At 47.4% G+C, this 25773-nt stretch overlaps 8 protein-coding genes across 8 annotated transcripts; 1 reads left to right on the plus strand and 7 right to left on the minus strand.

Annotated features, from left to right (window-relative positions):
* Nucleotides 1-205: 205 nt before the first annotated feature.
* On the minus strand, nucleotides 206-1096 carry GGS25DRAFT_453056 (uncharacterized protein). The gene has a single exon (XM_049258859.1). It carries the CDS (start codon nucleotides 641-643, stop codon nucleotides 230-232), a length of 414 nt encoding a protein of 137 aa, XP_049113150.1. The 5' UTR covers nucleotides 644-1096; the 3' UTR covers nucleotides 206-229.
* Nucleotides 1097-3485, minus strand: GGS25DRAFT_453087 (FAD-binding domain-containing protein). Its single transcript, XM_049258861.1, has 6 exons — nucleotides 3048-3485; nucleotides 2287-2984; nucleotides 2018-2229; nucleotides 1460-1948; nucleotides 1213-1398; nucleotides 1097-1146 (listed from the first exon to the last, which is right to left on the minus strand). The coding sequence occupies exons 1-4, from the start codon at nucleotides 3360-3362 to the stop codon at nucleotides 1677-1679; spliced, it is 1497 nt and encodes a 498-aa protein (XP_049113151.1). The 5' UTR covers nucleotides 3363-3485; the 3' UTR covers nucleotides 1097-1146; nucleotides 1213-1398; nucleotides 1460-1676.
* GGS25DRAFT_453086 (uncharacterized protein) lies at nucleotides 3486-4281 on the minus strand. The gene is made up of 3 exons (XM_049258860.1): nucleotides 3970-4281; nucleotides 3586-3899; nucleotides 3486-3536 (listed from the first exon to the last, which is right to left on the minus strand). Exons 1-2 carry the CDS (start codon nucleotides 4101-4103, stop codon nucleotides 3659-3661), a joined length of 375 nt encoding a protein of 124 aa, XP_049113152.1. The 5' UTR covers nucleotides 4104-4281; the 3' UTR covers nucleotides 3486-3536; nucleotides 3586-3658.
* Nucleotides 4282-7698: 3417 nt separating this feature from the next.
* On the minus strand, nucleotides 7699-10382 carry GGS25DRAFT_453169 (serine dehydratase alpha chain-domain-containing protein). The gene is made up of 4 exons (XM_049258863.1): nucleotides 10377-10382; nucleotides 10292-10297; nucleotides 9588-10155; nucleotides 7699-9507 (listed from the first exon to the last, which is right to left on the minus strand). Exons 3-4 carry the CDS (start codon nucleotides 10010-10012, stop codon nucleotides 7770-7772), a joined length of 2163 nt encoding a protein of 720 aa, XP_049113153.1. The 5' UTR covers nucleotides 10013-10155; nucleotides 10292-10297; nucleotides 10377-10382; the 3' UTR covers nucleotides 7699-7769.
* Nucleotides 10383-10726: 344 nt separating this feature from the next.
* GGS25DRAFT_453130 (uncharacterized protein) lies at nucleotides 10727-11853 on the minus strand. The gene is made up of 2 exons (XM_049258862.1): nucleotides 11837-11853; nucleotides 10727-11751 (listed from the first exon to the last, which is right to left on the minus strand). Exon 2 carries the CDS (start codon nucleotides 11690-11692, stop codon nucleotides 10886-10888), a length of 807 nt encoding a protein of 268 aa, XP_049113154.1. The 5' UTR covers nucleotides 11693-11751; nucleotides 11837-11853; the 3' UTR covers nucleotides 10727-10885.
* A 38-nt stretch (nucleotides 11854-11891) lies between these two features.
* On the plus strand, nucleotides 11892-14563 carry GGS25DRAFT_507507 (MBOAT-domain-containing protein). Its single transcript, XM_049262391.1, has 4 exons — nucleotides 11892-12546; nucleotides 12611-13195; nucleotides 13253-14111; nucleotides 14196-14563. Exons 1-4 carry the CDS (start codon nucleotides 12220-12222, stop codon nucleotides 14300-14302), a joined length of 1878 nt encoding a protein of 625 aa, XP_049113155.1. The 5' UTR covers nucleotides 11892-12219; the 3' UTR covers nucleotides 14303-14563.
* Nucleotides 14564-15122: 559 nt separating this feature from the next.
* On the minus strand, nucleotides 15123-16296 carry GGS25DRAFT_507508 (uncharacterized protein; the record flags this gene model as incomplete). Its single annotated transcript, XM_049262392.1, has 2 exons — nucleotides 15861-16296; nucleotides 15123-15608 (listed from the first exon to the last, which is right to left on the minus strand). Coding segments are annotated over exons 1-2 (576 nt in total), but the record flags the coding sequence as incomplete, so codon positions are not given.
* A 1674-nt stretch (nucleotides 16297-17970) lies between these two features.
* Nucleotides 17971-20774, minus strand: GGS25DRAFT_453310 (uncharacterized protein). Its single transcript, XM_049258864.1, has 2 exons — nucleotides 19376-20774; nucleotides 17971-19313 (listed from the first exon to the last, which is right to left on the minus strand). The coding sequence occupies exons 1-2, from the start codon at nucleotides 20321-20323 to the stop codon at nucleotides 18213-18215; spliced, it is 2049 nt and encodes a 682-aa protein (XP_049113157.1). The 5' UTR covers nucleotides 20324-20774; the 3' UTR covers nucleotides 17971-18212.
* Between the last annotated feature and the right edge of the window lie 4999 nt (nucleotides 20775-25773).

The raw sequence follows: 25773 nt of genomic DNA on the forward strand, positions 1-25773 counted from the left end.
ACCGGATATCCGCGAACAATCAAAGCGGACGACTTCTTCTTAACACATATACAGTACCTACCTACCCTCCTAATCTCCCTTTTAGCCCTACCAAACCCTCACCCCAAAGCACTTCTAACTATCCCCTTATCCCCCCCTCATCCTCCTCCTCCTCGCTCCTAAAAGCAATCAAACCCCCCCCCCCCCCCCCCCACCCCCCCCCCCCTCAAAAAAAAATTCTGAAAAAAATTCAAATCAGCCCCATCTTCCGCCACACCCACACCACCAATTTCAAAAACGCCAGGAAAGCCGTCAGCGCGACCGCCGCGCCCAGGCAGAAGATCACCGCCGCGACCGTCTTGCCGAGCAGCGTTAGCTTTGCTCCCCCTGCCCCTTCTTCTTGTGTTGGTGTTGGTGTTGTTGTGGTGGAGGTAGGTGGTTCGTAGGCTGGTGGTTGTTGTTGTTGCTGTTGTTGTTGGCGCTCGATATCTATTTCATCGCCTTCGTTGGGGTTGTGGTTGTTGTGTTGTCGTTCGGAGGGCGCAAGGAACGGGTCTTGTTCTCCGGTGGGCGAGAGGCACTCGTCGTATTCGGAGGCGGGCGGCGATGAGGTGGCGGTGGTAGAGGAGGAGGGTTTGAGGGGTTTGAGGGGGAGGCTGGTCATGGTGGGGGATGTAGGAAGCCAGGTAGGTAGGTGCCTAGGTAGGACTTGTGCGAGTAGCTGATCGTTCACTGTTTTGAAACCCTATATTCGCGCTTAGGGTTTATAGTATTTTATCTCCTTTCTGTTTTTTTCTGAACTCCAGACGTTGATAGAGGTCGCAGGCGTAAGTAAGTAAGTAGCTTAGTTAGTTAGTAAATAGCCACACGCTGCAAATAACAGTCGTAATGATAAATAAGCGACTGGCTGTTGGTGGTGGCGTAGGAACGAATCAAGTACTAAGGTAGTATCCAATTCTTCAAAGTTGCACCAGCACAGCAGGTAGCCAAGCCGAGCCTGTCAGACCAAAAGTACATGAATCCTCGTTTGAGGTACTCAGTGGGCTTCAAGACTCTGCGGCGGCTTTGTTGGTTTTGTTCTTTTATGAGAACACCAAAAGATGCGCGTAAATGAACTGGAAGACTTGGTCTACCGGAGATTCACGAATCTAGCGAGATTCATAGATTCTGGGGAGGTGGTAAGCACTTTAGGACGTGATTTCAGCGGTAGAGATAAACTACATGCCTACTTACATACATGTGTAAGTCCTATGTTACATAATATGTAACCCTGGCAGCCTAATCCAGGGGCTGTGTGTGGCACGGGGAAAGCAGAGCCGCAAGAAGGGGGGCGGGGATGAGACCATGACCGATACCATGGTTTACGAACTCAGCTGTCGCTGGCCACAGAAATAATTTTCTAGGTAGCCCTGGAGGTACCTATCTCTTACAATGAGCAACACAATACACCTACATAGAGACAAAATCAACCGAAACCCACCTATCCACATCACAGAAGACATGTGTATTAAATAGGTAGTAAGTAGTCTATGTTAAAAGGAATTGCAACGGGGGAAGGTTTTCTATCAAGAATGTATCGATCGTTATTCATACTAGGTATTTGGCCCCAAGGCAGATAAGAATATATATAAAGTAGGTTGGTAGGCACCTATACATGCGAAGACACTCGCGCATATATTTACCACCACAAGAATCGCTTAAGCAGGAAGCTTGAATCCACCCCAGTTCAGGCGAGAAAAGACACCCAGAGGGTCGTAGTTGGCGCGAGCCTTCAACAGGCGATTAACATTGGCAACGGGGTAGCTAGAGAAAGGGTCCTGGAATTCGCCAGAGTCGCCCATGTATAAGAATTCAGAGGCGAGGCCCCTGGCCTTGGTGTCCTCGTGCCAGTACTCCAAAAGCGACTTGGCCCAGTTGGTCACGCGTAGGTCATCGTCAGCGTTAGCCCAGCCAGTAGCAAATTGCCAAACTACAAGTAAAAAAAAAAGAAGTTAGCGAGTTTGTCCTTGGGTTAGATTTGGAAAGGGGGGAGACGAACTCAGCAGGTTGTCGCAATCATCCAGACCCCAAGTGTTGCCAATACCATTGTGCTTGGCTACGCTCATGGAGCTCTTGGGCATGATGTTGAGAGCGAGGGTTGGTTGGAGCCCTTGAACGTCACTGAGGCTATCGACTGCCTTCTTCCAGCCCTGGTAGATGCGGTTTACTTGCTTTGCGTCGGGCTTCATGGTGTGATGTCCGAATTGGATACTGCACAAGTATGTTAGTAACCCATTTATAAACGACCAGGTTTAATTATGAACGTACCGGAACATCTGATTGGGAGTCTCAAGCTGGGAGTGCCATTGCTTCGGTGTAGTCACGTTGTGGATGGTGGACACGGAGGGAATCTTGGCAAAGCCGGCAAATCGAGACGGTGGTGATTCTGTGCCCTCTTGGACGCCAAAGAATGTGGCAGAAACGGCCTTGGTTGTGGCGTTGTAACTTATGGTGATGAAAGCACCGGCACCAATCTCCGGACCGTTGTTATTGTTAAGATCCACCGTTGCTTGTATGAAGTCGGTTATGGCGGATTCGTTGTAGATATGTATGGAGGTGCTGACTTGCGGGATGTGGTAGGCCTTGAACAAGAACTTGGTGACAACTCCGAAGTTGTTTGCTCCTCCTTTCAGTGACCAGAAAAGTTCGGGGTTCGATTTGGCGTTAGCGGTGACCTGGGTACCATTTCCTAAGACGACTTCGTAGCCCAGGATATTGTCCATGGTGTAGCCATACTTGTTAATCAAGTAGTGGAATCCTCCAATGAGCGATAATCCTGGTACGCCAATGGTCTTCATACGGCCACCGATGGTGTATAGCCCGTACGGAGCAAGTGCACCATACACATCCACCCACTTGCAACCCGGTCCGACTTCGATCGTAGAGGCCTTCTCGTCAACTTTAGTTTCGGCTAATCCGTTGAGCGTGAGTAAAACGCCGCCATTGATGTTATTTGCGCCAGGATACTAATAGCCAAGTGGTTAATAAGAATTCATCTTCAGTCGTCTTCAGTCAAATATCGGTCTTACATTCATATGGCCACCTCCACGAATGGCGAATTGAGTGCCACAGGATGAGAATATCTTGACAGCATCGGCCACTTGAGCTGCTGTCTCCGGCTGGAAAATGCAGTGGGGACTCAAGTCGGATCGTATATCCCAGAAATTGATTATCTCGGTGCTGTAATCTGTAGAGTTATCAAAGAGCGTGAGGTTGCCGTACGTTGCCGAAAGCTGAGTGCAGCCACACTTGGCTCCGTCGGCCAAGGAGACAACTGGTATTTGTGATTGAGCTGCTGCGGCGACGGCAGTTAAGCCGCTAACGAGGAAGACACGAGAAACCATTGTGAGTATTCGGCGAGGAGGTTTATCGTGAAGAGGGTGGTAGAGAAAGTGATTGATAGCTTAGGCATGGCGGCCATATGCTAGACTTTATACCTCATCACATTTTGCATCCGCGTATCCCGCGTATCCCGTTAGAAGGAAGCCTTGGAAGGTCAAGCATTCCTGATCGACCGGCTGCATAGTCATTAGTGGAAGTTCCGATGTACTGTAAACTTGACCTTACTTGAAAATGAGCGAGATTTACGAGATTGAGTATTCCCGACTAGCTAACTAGTCATTCATGCCGTAGTGAAGTTCTAACCTACATAGGTAGGGTATGATACTGACATAGCACTTCGTACATAGTATGTCGACCCGATGATCACCGAGCCAACCCCTGACGAGATGGCTCTAAAGAGTCTAAACTCTCGACGGGGAAAATCATAGGGCTGCGATATGTGGACAGCTGGGTCTTTCGTCCGATGTTGTGGGGTTGACCAATGCTCTGCCACTGTTCTAGAGGTTGTAGGCAATGACGAACTTGGAGAGTGATTAATGCTTCGTATATCGCAGGTGTTATCCGAGCTTGTACGAAGGTCCGCGTATTGTGATGTTCAATATGCCTTACCTTCGTGGTCTAGTGGATACACTAAGTGCGGATAGGTAGTGCGGTATAACAGTTACTATAACTAAGTAGAATGAGACGAAACAAGTCAAACAACAAGTTGAGGAGAGAAGACCGGGGTTAGCTCTCTCTTGCATAGTAGGATATGTAAGCTAAGGGGGGGGCACGTGATTTACAGATCCATTCCTGCATAGTATGCTGGCCTATAGGTCCTGGGTTAATCGATACCTTCTTTTTTATCCGAAGTCTTATTTTCATCCGAATTCTTTTATCTTAAACGTTAAAGCAAGTCGTTTCAGAATCGTGGAATGCCATGTGCACACAAAGATACAGCCACACGCTAAGAACAGCCTCTACGTACACGTGTAGTAATCCGAGATCGCCCTGGAGGGTTATGTAATATTGAAGGCTTTTGCATAAAACTTGGGAGTAGTTTCATAAAATGCACCCAAATGCACCTCTCATCAAAATTATTAAAAATAGGTTAAGATCCAAACTAGAAAGAGTAAAGTGGACCGACCCTACTTCTCAGGTACCGGCATCTCGCATTACATGTACATAGTTAGGGTAGTTAGTGGTGGTTAGTGGTGGTTAGTGGTGATTAGCCAATGGAACGGAATCAAAGATTCGGAATTGATAAATACCGGACTATAGATGTACTATCTTTTTAACTCCCCGCTAGTAACAGTAGTTTGTTTGATAACTTGAAATCTACTACATCATCACTGACAGTGACAACTGCATGATGTATGTACTATGTATGTATGTAGGGTACTGTACCTACTAGGTAGTCTAGTAGCCTAGGGTTAGTTAGGCTAGGTACCTAGTAGCTCAGGCTGCTCAGCTGAGGTATATTTGAGGCTGTGTCCTCCGCCTTTTGCACTTCCGTAGCTGCCATGCACAGAATTATCCCAAAAAAAACATACGTTCTGTTCTTGTCAACAACACTAAGACTACTACTTCCTACTATCTATACACAAGCGTAAATCCATGAGGCTATCCGGGACATCCCGCATAACATTGAACTCCTTCTGCAATTCAATACGTGGCATGGTATGTCTGTATGTATGCACTGCCTTTCCATGACTGAGCGAGACCCCATACTCGGACTTTGTGTTCATTCATACGAAGAAGACGAGAACGGGTTTGAAGCACAGGCACGCTGACGGAATTTGCAACTTGGGCATCTAAAAATGCCGAGACATTGACAGCGAATTTCAAGATCATGCATGAATAAATACCATCCTCAAGTCCTCGACAAGTTCTAGACTACCTAGTACCATGGGTCCCTTCCAAGCCGTCCACCCGCCTGGCCCCGGGGACCCCTGACCCGCTCCCAAGAGCTTGGTTTCTCCACGAGCAAAACGGCATTATTCTCGCTCCTCTTCATGGGGCTCCCTGGTTGCCCTTGAAAAGCAAGTCCATATGCCTTTCGAACAATGCATGGGGCAGCGTTGGAACTGTCCTAAGCATGCAGAATGGGACGATGCCGCCGCCAAATCTGGCACTCGTGGGATCGACGGCTATCAGGAATACCCCGATTGTGGATAGAGTTGGTAGTGCTACTCGAGTGGCTAAGCCCGAAATCCCGACTATCGAACTAAAGCTGCTATGTACATAGCTTCTAGAAACCGGTGCTATCATCTTGGAAAGGACTCTTCTTTCTACCTATGAGGCATTCTTATGCACATACATGACAAGTAATTTACTAAGCTGGAGTCGGAGTAGGAATGGCGTGGTTCATGTGCAAGACCCAGAAGCTTGCATTCTCGCCAAGATAAATAGAGTTGACAACTACATCCAAAAGGGTACGAATAGGTTGGGGCTGATCTGTACTCCATAGCCAGCCTCCGGACCCCTATGCGGAAGAAGGAATTGGCAAAGTCTGATGGGTCATTAAGCCACAGTGAACCTAGTCGTCGACTCCCTATGGATACTGCTGGTCTCACACCCATGGCTGTTGGTAGGGACGCAAGTATCGCCCACCGATTTTACCCCTATCCGGCAATTTCTGTACAAACTCAAGCCGGCCTGGACCGCTCTTTCAAATGATGGCATTTGACCCTTGAGAATTTCAAATACGTTGAATCGCTCTACCTACATAGATGCCAATACCAGACGTGATAGATCAAATCGTGAGGAAACGAAAAAGAACCAACCCCAACGCCGAGAGCTTTCTACGCGTAAAGAACACATATCAACCACAAAGGGGGGGAAACCTCGTATTTGTCGGGTTATTGGGTATCTGACTAAGTAAAGCGTCCATACCTACCTATCTTTTGATCCTCCGAGCAACACAGTCTATGACCGACCGATACTTCACGTTAGATTTCATCAAGAACCTCCAAAGTACCACCAACTCCAAGGAAAGCTCAGCCGAAGAGGCCCTCGCTGAATGGAACAAAGCCCACGTATATATGCATGGCCTACCTACCTATCCTCCTACTGACCTAACCTAACATGACATAAGCCCCGACACAGGCTTGAAATATACTCCGTATGGTGTATACCTATATTAGAACTCGAACACCTTAGACCTACCTACCTATTAAGACTAACACAAACCGACAACAGGATCCAACGGTGGCCAAGTAGCCATCCCAAATTACTATACACTAGACGCAATCTCACTTGGAAGAAACAACAGAAACAATTAAAGCATCATTACCTATGTATGCCTTTCAAAGTTTGATACCTATATAAGATACGCTGGAACGGACAGAACCCTTTTCTCCTATCACGGGAATAGGATTATATATAGTGCTAGGCTAGAGTAACTTTACGCGCCGCATACTTACCCCTAAGGAAGTTGCGACGACAGGTCTTTCCCCCTTACCACGGCGTTGAATATACCAGCCAGCCAGCCAGCCAGCCAGCCAGCTAACATAACATGGCATACATACATAGCCTGGCCCAGCTCGTTTATTATTAAATCTTCTCAGAATTTCTAAACCCAGAGTTAATCAAATTTGTCATACCTACCTAGGTATTTGATCTCTCGTCCATCCGACGGATGTACAAAAGCCCGCAGAACAGACACACCACATCACATCACAGCTATGTACCAGACTTGGAAGCAAGTAAATCCAAAAAAAAAAAGAAGATACATAAAAGCAAACCCAATACCACAAACCCAGGCCGAAGAAAAAAAGGGGGTTATTTCACCCATAAAACCAACACGCATAAAATTTACGATGTAGTTAACTAACTACTAGGTTAGTCAAATAGCTCGTACCCTATGTACCTACCTGGCCAGGGAATCGATAATGCCACACTAAACCAACTACGACCCTGCCCCTAGCCTAGTACTAGTTATGTAAGTAGATGGGCAAGGCAGACAGCTGAAGCCCGTGCCCCTGATTATACTGCCTTGGGCCAGACGGATCTATTCAGGGGCACTCTTTATTAGTCAGGTACGAGGTACTGTAGGTATGCAGGTACGCACCCGGGTAAGTTGCCTTTTTTTCTACAGTATCTAAAGGAACTAATTGCTCGTCGCTATTCTATGTATCTCCATAGGTCAGTACCTAGGTATGCATCATTAAAACAACGTAAAACCAAACACGGCGCTTTATCCAGACTCCCATGTGAAACTATATCTAAGCCGACGCCTCGTACAACACCATCCCGAAATCATAGGGCAGGCATCTACAGCATCTAAGCCCCCTAGCCCCAGTCTATATTTTTCTTTCCTCTTTTATGCTCCATAGTTGTAAACAAATGTTCTCAGCAAAACCCAGAATACCCTTATCTCCGGGAGACTCCTATCTTCGGCAAGGAAGCACACCAAAAACAACCCAAACTTAGCAGTCCGGCACACTGACGGGTATGTTCAGCGGCACGCTAGTAGCCAAACCACTGAGGCTCGTCTCCTTGAACTCGTTGCGCATACCCTGAGCCGTGAGTCTCATAGCGCGGATCGCGTCGTCGAGCCTGACCTTTTGTGTGCCAGCTTCACTACTGAGGGCTAGGTTCGCGCTCGAGATAGCTTTGACGGCGCCGAGGGCATTGCGCTCGATGCACGGTGCTTGGACAAGACCACCGATGGGATCGCAGGTTAGACCCAAATTGTGCTCGATGCCAATTTCTGCCGCCTGTTCGATGGTTTCCGGTCGAGCACCCATACACGCTGCAAAGGCACCGGCTGCCATGGAGCAGGCCACGCCGACTTCTGCCATGCATCCCCCTTCGGCTGCCGAGATGGTGGCTCCACGCTTATACAACATGCCAATGGCTGATGCTGTTAGAAGGAACGTCATAATATCACGCTCGGGGTCATCGCTGATGAATTCGATCGTGTACTTGAGTACCGCTGGAATTATGCCTGCAGCGCCGTTCGTTGGTGCAGTCACAATTCGTCCACCTGCCGCATTTGTCTCGTTGACAGCAATTGCGTATACTGTCAAATAGTCCATGGCTGGGAAGGTGGTGCGACGTGGAGGTGACGGCATTAGAGGATGGTAGAGGGATCCATGTATTCGTGGAGGACCACGTTTGCTAAACTTTTGCCGGGTCGATAATGTCGTCAGTGATTTGGGCAACTCGGCTATGGCTGTGTCAGCTGCCGACACATTGCTCTCGCTATTATCACTCGTGGGAGAAGATAACTGCGGTTGCTGATTGGCAGTTCCGGGAGACTCAGTATGAGAGGGATAGAGGCCCCTCGTTAACCGCTTATATAAAGCTGGCGCTCGCCTGTGTAACTTAAGTGAGCCTGGCAGAGTCGCGTCGAGGGGCGCCTGAACACCTTCCAGTATACTATCGTCCATGACCTCCCAGATGCGCATTACCTTCCCAAAGATCTCTTCATCGCTATAGCCATGGCTCTTCTCGTTCTCGTACACCAATTGCGCGATAGTCAGATTATGCTTGTTACAAAGCGCTAAAAGACTATTTGCGTCACGGAATGGATAACGAGGTTGTTGGGAGGCAGTATCAGTCCTAGCAGTCGCATTCTCTGGTACTGCAGACGCATCTGGGCGGTTAGAAACTTCTTTTGGACCAGTTTCAGGCCCAGCGATCGACCCTTCCGCGAGGTCTGCATCTTGGGGTCTAATCTCGGAACCAGTCCTGCGATCCCCCGCCGCATCAGCTCGTCTTATTTCTTTATAAAACAAATTCTCAGCCAAATCAGCGGGATGCCCGCCGCCTCCCTCTGCTTGTAACTCATTGGCCGCGACCGAGGCGCTTTCCAGTGCTTGCTTCTCTGAAGCAGCCGTGGCAGCAGTGGATAATGCACCGTTGACCACGAAACCGCCACCGACGCTGAAGAAGTCGTTGGTTGCCAGCATCATGCCTTCGTGGTCGAATACCATGAAACGCATCCCATTGCTGTGCAAGGGCAGTTTCTTACCCCATTCCCATTTGAAGTCATTGTCGTAGTCAAAGTCGATTTCTCTGCCTTCGCCAAAGGGTAGTCCATGGCCCAAGAAGAGTTTCTTGTCTTTTTTAATCTGCGCAAAGCGAGTGGGCACGTAGGAAGTGTCAACAGACTCTACATTAGCTCCCTCAAGACCCAACAATAGCGCAGAGGGAGTCATGCTATCAAAGATATCGAGTCAGTAAATGCGCCCCACCGATGCAGTCTAGTTGTATTTGGATAATCATGGATGAGAACGTACTGCCCTTCGCCCGTGAGCGCAAGACTTCCGTAGATGGAGATGCGTATTTTGTGCACTTTATCCAGTAAGCCGGCCTCAACCAGATCGGTTATGAAGATGCCGCTAGCACGCATAGGTCCAACTGTGTGAGATGAGGAAGGGCCAATGCCGATAGAGAAAAGATCAAAAGTAGATATGACAGCATGTTCGTGATCAGCTTCACTATATGTTCCTGTTTGCCCCTCTTCCTCCTTGCCATCAGGTGTAGGTGACTGTGTGCTAAGATGGCGAGTTTGCAGAAGACATGTCTGAATTCCTATTGGTTGTCTCCAGCTGTAGTGTCTCGTCTTGATTGTATTAGTTGGCCATTTGCTGGTCACTCGCCGTGATGCTACACCGATAGCACCTCGAACCAGGTTGAACTGCTTCACCGCTATGCGGCTCATTTTTGGTGATTGAACGGCAAGATTGATATTAGCGAATGATGGTAGTAAGAATAAAGTATATACCGTAGCGAGAGAGCGAATTGGCAATACTCATTAATGATGATGGCGCTTAGAGGTCTAACGAGCTGGCCTTGAATAGTTAACTGAAAGAATTAGGTAGTCGTAAGAGATAAAGAAATTGACTCTGAGAATAATTCAGCAACGTTGCACACAGGTAAATATATTGGACATGTTGGTATTGCACTTATCGTTGTTGGACCGTACTTACCTTCTATGTACCTATCGCTATTACAAGTCAGCACAATCCAATCATATGGTGGCGATTTCCAAATCAATAGTGGATTTGGTTGGATTTGGATCCTACTTTAAGATCTGACGTCGGTATTCCCTTAACCCTAAGCCCAAAGCTGTACCAATGGTGGGGTAGGTCAGCAAACTTCGTTGTTGGGTGTGGAAAGTGCTCTGAACATCCATATACTTTTGTAAATACCCGGGATAACTCTCCACTTTGGTAGCCAACAGTAAAAAGGTTCAAGTTTTGATTATTACAAACCATGATATAACATTGAAGCTTCAAGTTTGAGCAGACCCAAGTTATGTACTATGTAAGTGTAACTCGGCACCTCCAGGGCTACATGTATAATCTCGTTAATGTATTGCGAACATCTTTAACGACACCCACCGTTCTTACACCCGAATATATATTGGTTATTGTTAGCGTGTGCCCGCGTACTCGCGTACCATTCGATGCGGTATCCCTAGCGACATTGCTACTCTTATAACTGCAATAGTGTCCAGTCGCAATCTGAACATGGCTTTCGACAAGGCAATGTTAACCCAGTCAAACAATGCCGGATAAATGGTAGTACCCCCTCATATGCTAGATAAACAGCTCGTTGCTCCTTTGAGAGTTCCTATTAAACTCCGGGTTTTGATTCTTAGCAGTCCCGGGAAGCCCATAAATTCTCCGTCGCATTTCGCGCCGGACGGAGGAGACCGATGAAACGGACACCATAATTTGGAATGATCATCAGCTTCGACGTGGAGTGTGATCTTTGGGACCTTGGACCCCTCGAGAAATCTTAGGAAGCTCTGGAATGGCATCTCCGTTATAAATAGAGGCGCTGATAGTACTGCCCCTTTTCCTTTCCCAGCTGCGACGCGAACGTCTTCATAAACACACGTCTCATCTTCGTCACCCCAGAACTCATTGCAAGGGAAATTGTTCCCAATTTCTAATCTGAGAGTTTGGAGTGTCCCTTTCTCGGCCATGGCGTTTATGGCAGCGCCGTATGATTCCCCAAACAGATGGACATGTTCCTTCAAGGCGAACTTGATGGTCAAGTTTCGCACGTACTGGCGCGGGGCTACTCTGGTAAAGGGCCCCGTCAAGAAAGTATTGACAACCTCTTCAAAGTGCAGGTTATCTAAATAGACTTCATGGTAGAACATTGAAGCAGCCTCGGCATATACTTGTTGACAGGTTTGGAAGAGGTGAATGACATCGCTATGGGTGAACCCTCCTTCGAGGAGGATGAGCTTTAAGATATGATATCTAAGCTCGGAAGGGAGGTCGAAGAAGCGAAATGGACCCTTCCATGATGAGTGTTTTGCAGAAATACGATTTGTTTGAAATGGTTTGGGGCGGGAAGCGATGGATCTACTCCCAAACTTGCCCATCGCTACTAGGCAGGTCACCTAGTAATTCATTAATGATATTCAATGTTCTTCAAGAGATGCTATGTAGATTGATGATTGATCAATCCGATTAGTAGGTGATCCTTAGGTAAGGGTACCTAGTACATGAGCTACTAAGGTACTTACTAATAGTTATCTCCACTTTAAAGTGCAATGCGACTTCAACATTGAACCTCCACGGTGCTAACCGCGCCCGCGTCGGCCTTCAATTTATGTACTGCGTAGTAGCTCCAGGGCTGCTTAGCTCCTTGCCTAGCACAATTGGTCCCTGTATCAATACTTCAACGTTCAATATTGTGCCCCATCCTTTATCCAATTAACATCGTCGAGTTTGTTACATTCTGCGTACATAGTAACTTACCCTGTTTCCTTCTCTTTTTCTATCATCGTGATGTCTCCTTATTATCGCAATCCAAACTTTTGATTCATTTCATGTCTTGAACTTAATGGAATAATATCTTACTTCAGGCACCTTTGCCTACGCTTTTCTTCCCAATTCCTCCTCCACAATGGGTCTCCTGTCCCTCTTTGGGAAGATTTACGATCTCGATACCCTCGACACTCGCTTCACAACCCCATCCTCAACCTCTTACAAGACCGTTGTAGAAGCACGCGACGACACTGCCGCGAGTAAAGACCGGGCTACCAAATGGAATAGTCGAGCGGCCCGCAAGCCACTATGGCACACACCCGAGTTCTACTTCTATTACGTCTTTCTGTTCTTTCTCATCCCATTCATGTTCTACACAGCCTATGATGCCTCGAGATCGACGGACTACAAGTATAAGAGATACGAGCGCTTCCTCTCGCCGGGATGGGTTCCCGGACGCAAGATTGTAGGCATCCCTTGATCCCCCCCCCCCCTCCAAATTACGGTCTGTATATGCTAATAGCTTGAAGGATGCCTCGGATTCACAATACCGTACTTTCCGAGGTAACATACCATACTTGGTGGCGCTTCTTATATTCCACCCCCTCCTCCGTCGGGTGTACAACTCAATTGTGTATCCAATTCGCTCAACGGCACAGTCGGCAAGACCAACCCCAGAAGAAGCCGATCAAAGACTAAACCAACGAGCTTCGTTCGACTTCGGCTTCGCGCTTATATATCTCGTGGTGCTGCATGGTGTTTCAGCTTTTAAAATCCTCGCAATTCTCTGGCTGAACTACCAAGTTGCTACATCTTTACCCCGAAAGTATGTACCGGCTGCGTCGTGGATCTTCAACGTCGGTACTTTGTTTGCGAACGAGTTATCCAAGGGCTACCGATTTGCGGAGATGGCTGTATGGATTACGGGACCCCCTCCTCCAAACTCCCTCATCGGCTCGGGTTCAACATTGATATCATGGGGCAGGTGGCTGGATGGCTACAGTGGGCTCATGGGTCGGTGGGAAATCCTGTTCAACATCACCGTTTTACGCTTGATCAGCTTCAACCTGGATTACTACTGGAGTTTAGATCGTGGAAGCTATAGCCCTATAGAAGTGAGTTATGTCAAGCGACCTCAACCCCCGTGAAGCTATACTGATACGCCTAAGAAGAAACAGATCGATCCGGCAGAGTTAAGCGAACGAGATCGTATATCAACCCCGGCGCAGGCAAAGGACTATTCGTTTAGAAACTACGTCGCATACGCCATCTACGCGCCCCTGTATCTTACGGGGCCTATCATCACCTTTAATGACTTCATTTCTCAGCTACGATACAAGTCTGCGACCATCGAGACTGGACGCACAATCCGCTACGGTATACGTTTTGTAATAACCTTACTCGTCATGGAAGTGATGCTGCATTTTAACTACGTGCAAGCCATAGCCAAGGGGAATCCGGTTTGGGCAGAATATACACCTCCGCAGCTCTCCTTACTGAGCTTCATGAGCCTACACTTAATCTGGCTGAAATTGCTCCTCCCCTGGCGACTATTTCGCCTTTGGGCTCTCGTTGATGGTGTCGACCCCCCGGAGAACATGGTCCGCTGCGTCAGCGACAATTGGAGCACGCTCGCTTTCTGGCGTTCGTGGCATCGCAGCTTTTACCGCTGGTCGTTGCGCTACATATACGTGCCGCTCGGCGGATCCAGCTTCCGTACCGCGCGCGACACCATGCGCTCCATACTCACTTACGTTCTAGTCTTCACCTTTGTCGCACTCTGGCACGACATTCAGATGCGTCTGCTCATCTGGGGCTGGCTCATCGTGCTCTTCATGCTGCCCGAGATGGCCGCGGGTTTCTTGTTCCCGGAGAAGAAATGGGAAAACCGGCCAGAGACTTACCGCATCTTGACCGCCGTAGGTGCTGTAATAAATATTTTCATGATGATCGCGGCGAATCTGGTCGGGTTTTCAGTTGGTGTGGAGGGGCTCCAGGATATCATTAAGGGGATATTCAGGAACGTTTCTGGTGAGTTTACACTAAATTTCCCCCCATCCGTATGCTTCACATGCTTTTTTTTTTTTAGATCAGGTATATTAACATACTATATAGGCTACGTGTTCATGTTGGGTGCCTATTTTGCATTCTACGTGGGTGTAAGGGTCATGTCCGAGATGAGAGATTGGGAGATGAAACGCGGTATCAATCTGAAATGCTGATACCTGTCGACGGACCTATGAAGGTTAGGGGGGCTTTGATATCACCAGTCCTCGCTCACTTTCCTGTGATGGACGCGGTGAATTAATGAGTTCTGCCTCTCTAGGTACTTCAAAGCTACGAATGCTTGGTAGGCATGCATAGAAATGGACGGGATAAAACTAATGTACTTTTTTGTACTCTCTGTACCATGAAAGGATATGAATTCCGGTTATTAGATTATTACCCCCAAAGACTAATTCAAAAATGCTATATCCCATAACTATGCGATTTCTGATATGAACACTGCCGCTGTGCTGTGCCGTACTGTGCCGTACCACCATACTCCGCGTCCAGGGGGTTTGCCTATGTTCACGGAATAGAGATGGCGCTAATGCACAGAATGTGCAACAACCTCCAGATCGGTCTAATTTATATACACCCAGCGCTGGCTATATATATTTCGCTCGTAGGTAGGTACTTACTTAGCCCATCGTGACTAGCAACACCAAATTCTTCTTTCTTTTTTTCAAAATAATGTATGTAGGTTAGGTTAGGTCAGGTAGGTGTTTATTTCCCCCCCACCACCACCGCCATCTCCGCATCCTCCTCCTCGTCCCCCCCAACACCCGCCCTCCTCCTCCTCCTCCCAGCCGCGAACTTGCCCCGCATCCCCATCTTCTCCTCGGTGACCCACCGGCGCGTCCAGAGCAGGCCCTGCACGAGCGCAAACACGACCAGCGTCACGGCCGCGATCCCGAAGACGTAGGCCGCGACCAGGCGCCCCGTCTGCGCGGGGTCCAGGAACGGGTACGTGTAGAAGTGCGCGGTCGCGTGCGTCAGGTACGCCAGGCCGAGGTACAGGGCCAGCAGGGCCAGCAGGCCGGCGGCGTGGAGGAGGGGGCGGGAGGGGGGGGTGGTGCGGGGGAGGAGGATCTCGAAGAGGGCGAAGGCGCTGTTGAGGGCGTGCTGGGAGAGGTTGCTCCAGGCCTGGAGGGGGGTGGGGAACCAGGCGGGGCCGTAGCTGTAGAGGACGCCCCAGTAGACGACGGTGACGAGGAAGGGGTAGGTGGTTACGGAGGAGTAGAGGAGGGCGTGGAGGGACTGTAGGGGCGGGGGCCAGGAGGTGAGGAGGGGGGAGTGGGGGGGGCGGGAGCGGGCGTAGGTGAAGGTGTGCAGGGCGGCGAAGAGGAGGTAGAAGGCGAGGCCCCAGTAGGTGAGCACGGTGAAGTAGGAGAAGTCGCGGCGCGACTCGGCGCACCCGCCGGCGGAGGGCGTGGCGCACTGGTAGATTATGTTGAAGAGGAGGGTGGTGAAGGCGTAGAGGGACTGTGGGGGAAAAGGGGGTTAGCTATGGTGGCGCGTAGTTTGGTTGGAGATTGGGGGGGAATGGAATGGGCGATGTGTGCTGAGCATATTCCAAAGCCCGTATGTGCCTAACCTAAGTAGTGTTGCGATTCTTTAACAGGGGTGATGGGGTTGGGAATAAACTCAAAAGGCACATATTGATTGGTATAGATAATCTCAAAGGCGCATCCAATATTTTTTTTTTTTTAAAAAAAGCAGTCAACAATAACTTACCATCAACGCTCGGCACGCAAACAGTGCGTACGGCGGTAGCAGCCACGAGGTCACGAACCGATGAGACGGATCCCAGGGCTCTGGCCCGCGGGCGAAGAAGCGCGACATTGCGATTATTGCTTTTTTCCTTCCTTCCTTCCTTCCTTCCCTTTCTTTTTCTCACTGCCTCTCACGGGTGGGTGGGTGTATAGACGATTAAGAACTTAAGAAGAACCTCTCAGCTACCTATGTACCGATTCATAACGAGGGGCAATCGAGAGTATTATAAGAGTTGTCGACTATAGCCTATAGATAAATAGGTCGATGGTATAATAAGAAGCAAACTCTATAAATTAGAGGCGATCGTCGTTTACGTGTAACTCGAGTGGATATGTTAAGTAATAGATAGGTAATAGGTAATAGGTAATAAGTTAATATATAAAGAGGTTTCGCTAACTAGTTATAGGCAGCAAACAAACATTGAACATGAAAAAAGTCAGCTGCCCTTCTTCTCTTTTTCTCCGTCTCTCTCCAACCCAAACCCCATTGAACCCCTGTTTGCCTTACCTTACCTTACTCCGATCAGCCATTACAGAAGGTAGTTAACTAAACGATTCATGCAAGCTGTAATGAAAAGCTCCACCCCCAGAGGCACGCCAAGGGGCTTTTTAGAAGGAAGCCGAGATCTAATAGTTAGTAGTTTAGGGGGCCGCGTCGTAAGATCTTTCTTCTTCTTTGTTAGCCTCTTGCGAAGTACTTGCCAGAATTGATAATTGTTATGGGCCGGGCATACAGAATCAATTCATCATCGATATAACTATCGGAAAATACGCGAATTTCCGTCTTACCTACCTATTACCTACCTATGTTATACAAAGTACGACGCCGAGGTAGACTATCTATCTAACCTCGTATACCATCACCAATCCTACCTCAGTACATGATAAGTCGTCAACATGTGAACATTACGAATCAATCTTACCAGGTATTATTTGTAGATCGCAGCCCACTATCCGAGAAGGATGAGTCGATGAACAAGCAAGCAACAATGAAGGGAACCACTTTTTTCAACCCAACCCAAACCTGTACATACGACGTAATAGTATTTGCACTAGGTACTGTAGGTACAAGATCGCACGCGGCACAATCTCCGATTTCACGTGGGTCGAAAGGATTTATGGTTAAGTTAGTTGGTTAGTTAAATGTAGGTAATGTAGATCCAATGAGATAGATCACCGCAGATCGTTCCGGTGCCCAGCTATTGAGTTGGCCTGCCTCCTAGGTACAATACCTAGCGGCCTTCGATGTTATAGAAACGGGGGGTTACTATAATACATATACATCCATACATGTACAATATATACAATGTCATACGTGACATGCTAGCCTAAAGATGTCTCGACAGAACAAAGGGCTGAGCTGAGACAAGCCTTGAACTATCGTGCCTTACCTAGTAAATTGCAACATTGAATCTTCGCTGAATGCAGGGGTTTGCTGTTTAGTTGGGAAATACTACTAGTAGTAGTTACGTGATAGAAGTCAAGTAACCAGGGTTAGGTTAGTAGTATACATGCCCACGGTAAAAGCATGCTAGCTAAACTTGAAAATGCTTTGATCACTACAATAACTTTTGGTCGCAACATGGCAATAAAACAGCCACAATGTCTAGGTTTACATGAATAACTTCAAATGTTCCAGATACCCCTTCCAACTCCGTACGTCCGCAAATGCTTCGCTATGCCACGAGAATATCCCATGAGAAGTACAAGAAATCTCCAACTTTCGCCTATATCGTACATCCCTACTACCACCATATAATATAATAATGCCTGGTGTGGAGGGAAAGACACAGGCAATCTTGAATATAGAAAAGGAAAGGGTATCTTCCATCGAGAGTAGAGGCTTTCCTTTAGCCAACCTTATTCTCTCTCATCTTTGTCGCTATGCTCTCTCTTCCCGTAACCTACCCTAAGCTCTGGTTATGCTATAGGTAGATGCTTGGGCCACTTCGTCCATCTACCTTGCACTATGACACGAACATGTGCTGTAGTAAATGAGACACTAGTGGTTTCAGGGGCATCGTAGATCAGCAGTATAGCGATGCTAGAATGCCCGCCCGTTGTTTTTATATATGTCGATATTTAGCCCGATAAAGGAGCTGAAGAAACTCCATGTATCGCATAACTGGAGGCTGCTTCTTGGCCCAGCTGATTAGTTGATGCATTTTGTTGCATTCCGTGCCTGTCGATCGCACATCCTTGATTCCTTGATCCAATCCATGCCCTATCAGAATCGATGCAGACGGATAATGCCTTGATATAAGCTAACCCCAACCAGAAAGTTTCTCGATGCTCAACTTTCTTTCTATTCACCTTATTGTTGACGTCTAGATTCCGGGCGACGTCTTCCATCAACAAATCTCGGGCTTCGAGCTTCGTAATATGGGTTAGGAGTCTGCTGAGCCCTTCTTGCTTCAAACTCTGCGCGTTCTTCCTCGTCGAGGGAAAATGCCTTTTTCAACCACCCAAAAGCGCTACGCTTCTTTTTCAACTTCTGATTACTCTCAGGACTTAGGGTTGTCATGTTGCTCAAAGTACTCATCCCCATAGCTGATGGCTGGTTTCGCATTTGGTCGGGAGGAGCATTCGTGGCCGATGTCCATGGCCTCTGCTGTAGAGGCGAATGAGGACTTGCGCGCACGGGGAAATAATGTTGCTGGTCAGAAAGCGGTGAAGGTATCGTGGCGGCCGGAAAGACAGGCGGCGGCATGTTGGCGATAGTGACAACCCCAACATCGGTCATCGAACGACCAGGCAAACGCGTTTCGTTATCAGAGCCATAAGCCGAGTCTGGAGCTTGATAAACGCGCGGAACTGGTTGTCTGGGAGATTGCTGATGTGCAGCGGAAGTCTTAGGCCTCTGGAGCACAGGCGTGGCACGGATAGGAACTTGAATGGCCTCGGGTAGATTGTTCCCTTTTTCAGACAATCTTTGCCGCAATGATGTTCGCTTTGTTGGTCGCTCTTCCCGGTCCGGTGTTGGCGGGTCTTGCAGTCTCGGTGAAGGGATCGGCGCTGGTGGTTGTGGGGTATAAGTCCGCGGCTGCAAAATAAAGAGTCCCTCATCTACTGCCGGCTCGGCCTTCCCTGATTCATGATCAGATTCCAGGTCTTCGGAATCATCCGAGTCCTCCGAATCTTCTGAGTCTTCTTCAACAGTCACGATGGTCTTTGGAATACTGTTCGCCTCTAACTCTACCGGCTCTGTTAGCTCCATTGGAGCAGCGAACTGGACGATGAGGGTTTCCTTAGTTGCATTAGAGCCTGACATGGATAGTTGAGACATGCTTTTCGAAAGCACGAGTCCTGGTGGGTGTCTACCAAACGAGAAGGTCGACGAGCGTGACGAGCTAACCTTTGGCGAGAGTTGCTGTTCCGGGCTAGAGAATGGACTAGAGAAGGGGGCAATGCTGGTCTAATAGAAAGTTAGCTTTGCTCGCAACAGACAGCTATTCCGGTGAAAGGGGGATCCCTTACCCTCGTTCTCCTGCTCACTTCACCAGCACGATAATTCATTTCCGAGACCATCTGCTCAAGCTTATTAAGCAATGCACGTAGAGTTGACGTCTTCTCTTGCATCTCGACAAAGGCCTTATACCAGCCTTGGGCATTCCCCCTCATGGCATCGAAGATTTCCACGACTGCTGGGCGTTGTTGACGCCAGGTCCGGTCTTGCTGATCACTGAGATACATGGCGAATTCCTTCGTGGCTCCGAGCCCCTCACCAACGTCTTCGATCGTCGCTTCGAGAACGGCCGTCGTTCTAGAGATGATGTGTTCGATCTTTTCGTTTCCAGTTACTATCTTCAAACGAAAAGTGCGGTCTTCTAGCATCTGTTCGAATGTCCTAATATTCTCCATTGGCAATTTCAGGATATCTAAGCGCTCCCGAAGATCCTTGATCGCCAAGTTGATATCCTCCAGCGATATTTCCAGAAATTCGTCCACTTCGTCTATGTGACGTTGAAGGATACTGACCACCTGCTCATTGCTGTTTGCTATCCCATTCAACATCAGGTATACGCCGAAAGATATTTGGGCCATGAGCTTCCAGAGCTCGTGGTACTTTTGACCAGGTCGATGTCGCCATAGTTCGTTATGTAACTCAGCTCCCTTTTCTGCATCTAACAAATAGTTCCGGCGGTCCCTCGCCGAGGCGAATCTGAGCTTCGGTTTTGGTGCAACATTCTGCGTGGCTTCGACTAAGGACTCGGCAAAGGCTGGCTGCATAGCGGGGATTGGGTGAGTTGGAATGTTGGCTGCCGCCTCTTTGGTTTTTTTTCGTATTAACTCCTCTCCGTCTCTCGAGTGGGCTCGTGGCGGCCCACGTACTTTACGGGGAGCGGGAAGCAAGTCATCGTCCTCCGAGTCGGAAAGGAGAACGGAACGATCCTCGTCATGGTGAAGAGACAATGGCAACGCCATTGTTGCGATATTCGAATATCGAGAACCACGCCCCCTCCCCTCTCCTTAAATATCGGTCAGGTTGAACAGTTACACACAGTTTTGGTAATTGGTTATTTGGTGAACCCCCGACCAGGCAGTTAGGGGATTTTAAATCCTTGCAGATTCAGGCCTAGTAATGAAATTGACAAGTCTTGTCTAACCAAGACTCGCGAACCTAAGAAGCCTCGGTAAGGAGCACGGGGATCCGGTGCGACCTAGAATGACACCACTCAACGGCAGACGATAAGACAAAGACACTGCAGGCGGCCGAAAGTGTGGTGGAGGCGGTACGACTCGGAGGTTTGGTGATTGGTAGTGGAGAAACAAGACGAAGAAGTTATGTAGCTGTCAAGAAGGCTGTCGCGGGGTATGCTCAACAAATTGTGAAGCTGAGTGTAGTCAGATTGCAAGGCAAGGTAAATACATCGCCAAGCACTCTGCTAATCAAGACCTCAAGGGAACAAAGTCTGGTACCTAACTATTAAAAAAAGATTAGGATTATCACTACAATTGATCACACTCCTTTGGGTGGTCGTGGCGTATTATTGTAAATTATTGGTCAAAGGAATGGCAAGAAAGGGACTCGAGAAGCGTAATAGGCGTCAAATACCACGAGATAGGTGAAAATACGAGGGGTAAGTCGGCGTAAAGAGGCTCAGAAAGAAGACGTCGCTCTCGGCATGTGAGCAGGTAGGTAGTTACTGGAGTAAGAGATCAGGTAGCCCAGATGTAGAAGGAGGAAGGGATAAAAGAGTGTAGTAAGTAATATTATGTATATTGGTTAAATTGGTATTCACGAATAATAGTGACGGTGAGAGGACGTCGCCGTTCCGTTAAAGAAGCCCCGGGGCTGCAAGGCAGATCATTTTATGAGGTGGTAGGTTAGAAGGGGGGAGAAGAGGCTGCCAGAGAAGCTGGAGGATGGAAGATGGAGCTAAAAGAAAGGAAGATCTTGTTAATTAATCCATGCCCAGGTGAACATTGATCTAAGAATTCCCACGTATAGTAATATGTATTTAGTTGACTACAATTTATGTAGGTAAGTACTATCATGGTGGTATTTTACTTACATAGTACTAGGTAGGTATGTAGGTACATACCTTAGTAACCTACTAGGTAGGAGGTAGATAGGTACGTACAATAATACATCTCAACCGCCCCCGGCCACCAAGTAGCGCGGTTGGTCTTGGACATCAACATGAATGAATTGATCAGGGTATGCCACGCAATTATTGGTACGGCATAGTACTAAAAGGGTACATGCGGCGGCAGGACCATACTAACACGGGAAACTCCAAATTCAAAGAGTTAAGTAAAGTGGACTTGCCCAGGGCTTTGGAGCGTCTAAGTGGATTGCGGCTAGCTACATGTGGCTATCTAACCCCAGTTTTGTCGCTAGACCTGCGAACAGATGCCACTACCTCGAGTGCTAGAGCAGGGATAGATTAGTTAGTTAGAAAGCGAGGCTTTTCTTTCCTTTTCTCAACTTTTGAACTTGATTCGTTTTTTTCTTTTACTTTTAGTTAATTCTAGTTACATAGATTGGCATTATCTAATAAAAGAAACGTGAACGTAAGGGGCCTTTAGACTTGCATATGCCATACTAGATAGGTACCTATTGCGTATGTCAATGATGCCAACTTGGAGACCAAAAGAAAGAAAAAGGAAAGAAAAAGGAAAGAAAAAATATGGCCGAGCCAACATTGAAATATGTCATTAACTATCAATTTCAAGGTTATCCAAACAACGGTTTATGCATAAAAATGTAACCGAATATATTGATTCTACATCTCATCGACCACAAATAGGTATCAAGGTTTAGGTGACATGGATGAGTCTGTTTCCGAATGGATCATTGATACTATCAATGTATACGATACTACGGTACCTACCTCGTACATGCATGCCTACTAACCTATGTACTATCGGAGCCGTGCCTGCCGTTGCCTGCCGTTGCCTACCGTGCTTACCGATACATTCATTAGCATAGGTATTACCAAGTACAGTCACTGGTGACTGGTATCAGTGGTATGTAGTACCAGTCGTGAACGGGTATATGTGCTTGTGTTAATTAGTTGGTGTACTAATAGTATTAAAACCTTCTTTTCAAACCCGGTTCTTAGGCGAGCACCTTCCCATGGCCAACATTCATCAATTGAACAAATTGAAATTGCGTAGTGCATTGCGTAGTGCTAATACTAGAATACTAGAATACTAGACTCTACCCCGAAAAAGAATCTAACAAAACTTCAGTCATCAAGATCCATGATAAAAGAACATCATCGTGTCCAAGAAAAGCCCCCCTCCCTCACAGCTTGTTTTCTCATAGCTTGAATTGCCTCTACTTAACACACCTCCATACTATTATTATATAGCTATATCTAAACATAGTATAGTTCCCCCCCTCTTAATATCCCCACGCAAGCGGATAGCTGCCCCTGTCTCGTGCGACACGCAACGCGCAACGTGCAACGTGCGCTGAGATGCTCCCAGCCTCTTCACGGCCTAGCTTCTTTGTTGGTTCCCTGTTTCCTCTCCTGACTCCTGCGTCCTTTGGTAACAGTGTAACACTCTCGAAGCGCTTTTTCGTCCTTTGTATGTAACTTCTCCTCCTCCTACGAACCTCACCACCAATAATACGCTGTGACCGTTTGGCCAATCTCTGATCTATGTACTTACCTGGTAGTTCGCATAGCAGCTGCATAGCTACAAGCGAACAGGTCAGGCTGTCAGTCAAAGAACCAACTACATGCCTACTATCCCACTTAAATAGATCGTACAGCAGACCCGATACATGCACGTCAATCGTCGTGTAACCTGTGGTCTCGACCGCAGGGACGACCTTGTTTCTAGGAATCCGTCCAAATTCATCTATGTCTAGTCTAACTAGTAAGTAATATGGCCCCCGGTCCTCTAAATTCAATAATCAGGGACCGGCCGGTTTCTGCCAAGAAGGGGTCCTGCGCGGAACCGTCTACACTAACTACATAGTTACTAACTTTAGGGCAGACCACCAACTTTTCTAGCCAAGCAGCCGCAGCTAAATCAACCAAGTTCTCATTTTTGTGCTACGCAGGTACCTATCGGTGTTAATTCCCTCTGTAACTATCTACCCAAGCTCACATACCACCTACACCGGGGTATGAGACTAGGCTTTAGCGAAGACTCCAAGCGTACAGAAGCCCTGAGAACTCGGGGTGTCATGTTAAATTAGAGTAGCCGCAGAGATACCGAGTCCGGGTTACCACCGACCCGCTCCGCTCCGCTAATGCTATGAAGGTTAGGCAAAAGCACGAAAGAGGTTGTCGATATAAACATTTCCAAGGAACGATTGTTGGATGAAACTTCAATAAGCAATCAAAAGGGCAGGTATATATTCAGTCCATTTGCCCAAGCCACCCACGACTTTGACACATGCATGCATTTACCCAAATCTGGCATCTAATCGAATCCTTATCCGCCTGGTATGAAGTAGGGCATCCTACATCCTATTGCGACTGCATGGCGATGCAGTCACCTACCATAACAGATTGCTCGTGAAGAAACATCCTCACGTGGCTAATGTTCTAGAAGTACATAAAAGCCCATCTCAACGTTCACTCAGGGTTCCTAATCCTAGAGACGCATCCTACTCTCGTATTGCTATATACATAGTAATACCATGCATTTACATACAACAAATTGGTCCCTTGGTAATCTTAAGAGACTTCAAACGATTGGAAAGTTTAGTTTGTACAGTAAAATACCCAAATAGATTGTTGTCTTCTATGGTGTTTCTTCGGCGGTCTCGACCAATGTCAAATCATCATCAAGACTCAGTGAATAACCATTGAAGAAATATAACAGTACATAGCGAATCCTACTCGACCTACCTCTCACCAAAATAATAATGAATGGTTATGTCTACTCAAGCATCTGCCAAGAACATGATTACTATAAAATGCTATAATTATAGGTTTTACAACCCGAAGATCTGGTTACCAATAAACGCTCAAGTATCACCTAGTTCATCCTTCGAGAACATGATGTCCCAAATATTTCAAAATTTTGGTACTTCTTGTTTGATCTTCCTCGGCGATTTGATAATAACTCTGCATTCGGGCAGTGCCATTGTGATGTTTATATCAATACATTGGGCACCTATATACGACAACACTTCCTCCTCTTAGCTAAAATTATCCCAGAAGGGGATGTGATCTCATCCTTTCTCTTTGTAGGTCGTTTCAGTGTGAGGGAACACTTTCTAGTTTCTACTGTCCAACTAAACCAGCAAGTGATAAATTTATAGAATGCTCAATAAGAACGATCACGACCTTTTCAGTCCTTTCCTTAAAGAAAACACAGTTGGTGAGCCATGTGATAACGTGAATATGATGTTAACTGTGTGGCTGATAATAAAAAAACAGTCTTATCCATTCCCATCCTTTCCCCCTTTGATGACAACTTTACACTTGGCCTGTAGACTCGTTCGTGTCCGTTCGTGCCATTGTCGCCGTTAGTTCTCCGTATAAACTTAGGCACCTATTGATAAAGGTACACAAATGAAGCCAGGTCATTAGAAGCCAGGTATGGTTGCCCAAGACTGAGGAAGTGCTGAAAGTACTCAGCTTTTGTAGTCTTTGCTTTGGTGCATGATATCCGGATATGCAGCTGCAATAATAGGGGTTCACTATGTACCTATTTCTTCAAACATAGGCCATCTTGATAATAATTTACTTCCAGAGCAACCTAAGGCCAGCTCTTTTGTTCCCGTGACTTCCGTAACTACCCCGTAGGCCAGCCGTGTTATCAATTGTTCGTGGTATTATCCCTATCGGTCATGTAACCAAGCCCTCGTAGCCCATCCTCTCACCTAGCACCCAACTAACAACCTAACACTATTCTACATCGGCAGCATTGGGCACACCTTCGCTGACCTCACAGATTCTGAGGTAGCACATCTCTGGTCTCTTCCTCAGGTCAAACTCGGCGCGGACATCTCCTAGTGTAGGTCTTTGGTATAGTGATGCATGTGACACCAGATAATTGCCTCAGTTAAAAGGCTTCCTAGGTGCAGTCGCGTAAGTGGTTGGTTTAAAGAAAGGTGTAAAATTGTAAGCCCTTAGAATCAGAAGTGTATGCCTGAGGATCTATGGTTTGCTGCCTTGATTTAGGTAGGTACCAAGTGCCTCTCTAAATTTGACCTGCTCTTCCAATCTGAACACCTTCACCAACTTTCTCCGCCGATTTTTTTTTCCTACTTCCCCCCGCGGGTCCCGATTTCTTTATTTACGCACCCTCCCTCTTGCTTCTCCTTCACACCAAACTCCTCTCCCAAACGGCGTCAACAGTCATCAGTCTAAGCACAAACAACCTGAGCACTTGCCGTTTGCTCACACCCTTCCCCCGCCGCTTACATATATCAACCTACGGACTGACTCTATTTTATC

Source organism: Hypoxylon fragiforme (genome assembly GCF_022984875.1).
Source record: "Hypoxylon fragiforme strain CBS 206.31 chromosome Unknown GGS25scaffold_9, whole genome shotgun sequence".
Lineage (NCBI taxonomy): Eukaryota > Fungi > Ascomycota > Sordariomycetes > Xylariales > Hypoxylaceae > Hypoxylon > Hypoxylon fragiforme.

What these genes read in the sequence shown, in the direction of transcription:
- GGS25DRAFT_453056 (XM_049258859.1), bottom strand. Translation starts at nt 643, where the DNA reads ATGACCAGCCTCCCCCTCAAACCCCTCAAACCCTCCTCCTCTACCACC.
- GGS25DRAFT_453087 (XM_049258861.1), bottom strand. Translation starts at nt 3,362, where the DNA reads ATGGTTTCTCGTGTCTTCCTCGTTAGCGGCTTAACTGCCGTCGCCGCA. An exon ending in ACTCCCAATCAGATGTTCCG is followed by an intron (nt 2,230 to 2,286) that starts GTACGTTCATAA and finishes ATACTTGTGCAG; the next exon opens with TATCCAATTCGGACATCACA. An exon ending in TGATTGCGACAACCTGCTGA is followed by an intron (nt 1,949 to 2,017) that starts GTTCGTCTCCCC and finishes TTTTACTTGTAG; the next exon opens with TTTGGCAATTTGCTACTGGC.
- GGS25DRAFT_453086 (XM_049258860.1), bottom strand. Translation starts at nt 4,103, where the DNA reads ATGCAAGAGAGAGCTAACCCCGGTCTTCTCTCCTCAACTTGTTGTTTG. An exon ending in GTATCCACTAGACCACGAAG is followed by an intron (nt 3,900 to 3,969) that starts GTAAGGCATATT and finishes CGATATACGAAG; the next exon opens with CATTAATCACTCTCCAAGTT.
- GGS25DRAFT_453169 (XM_049258863.1), bottom strand. Translation starts at nt 10,012, where the DNA reads ATGAGCCGCATAGCGGTGAAGCAGTTCAACCTGGTTCGAGGTGCTATC. An exon ending in GCGCTCACGGGCGAAGGGCA is followed by an intron (nt 9,508 to 9,587) that starts GTACGTTCTCAT and finishes TATCTTTGATAG; the next exon opens with CATGACTCCCTCTGCGCTAT.
- GGS25DRAFT_453130 (XM_049258862.1), bottom strand. Translation starts at nt 11,692, where the DNA reads ATGGGCAAGTTTGGGAGTAGATCCATCGCTTCCCGCCCCAAACCATTT.
- GGS25DRAFT_507507 (XM_049262391.1), top strand. Translation starts at nt 12,220, where the DNA reads ATGGGTCTCCTGTCCCTCTTTGGGAAGATTTACGATCTCGATACCCTC. An exon ending in GGGTTCCCGGACGCAAGATT is followed by an intron (nt 12,547 to 12,610) that starts GTAGGCATCCCT and finishes AATAGCTTGAAG; the next exon opens with GATGCCTCGGATTCACAATA. An exon ending in GATATTCAGGAACGTTTCTG is followed by an intron (nt 14,112 to 14,195) that starts GTGAGTTTACAC and finishes CATACTATATAG; the next exon opens with GCTACGTGTTCATGTTGGGT.
- GGS25DRAFT_453310 (XM_049258864.1), bottom strand. Translation starts at nt 20,323, where the DNA reads ATGGCGTTGCCATTGTCTCTTCACCATGACGAGGATCGTTCCGTTCTC. An exon ending in AAGTGAGCAGGAGAACGAGG is followed by an intron (nt 19,314 to 19,375) that starts GTAAGGGATCCC and finishes ACTTTCTATTAG; the next exon opens with ACCAGCATTGCCCCCTTCTC.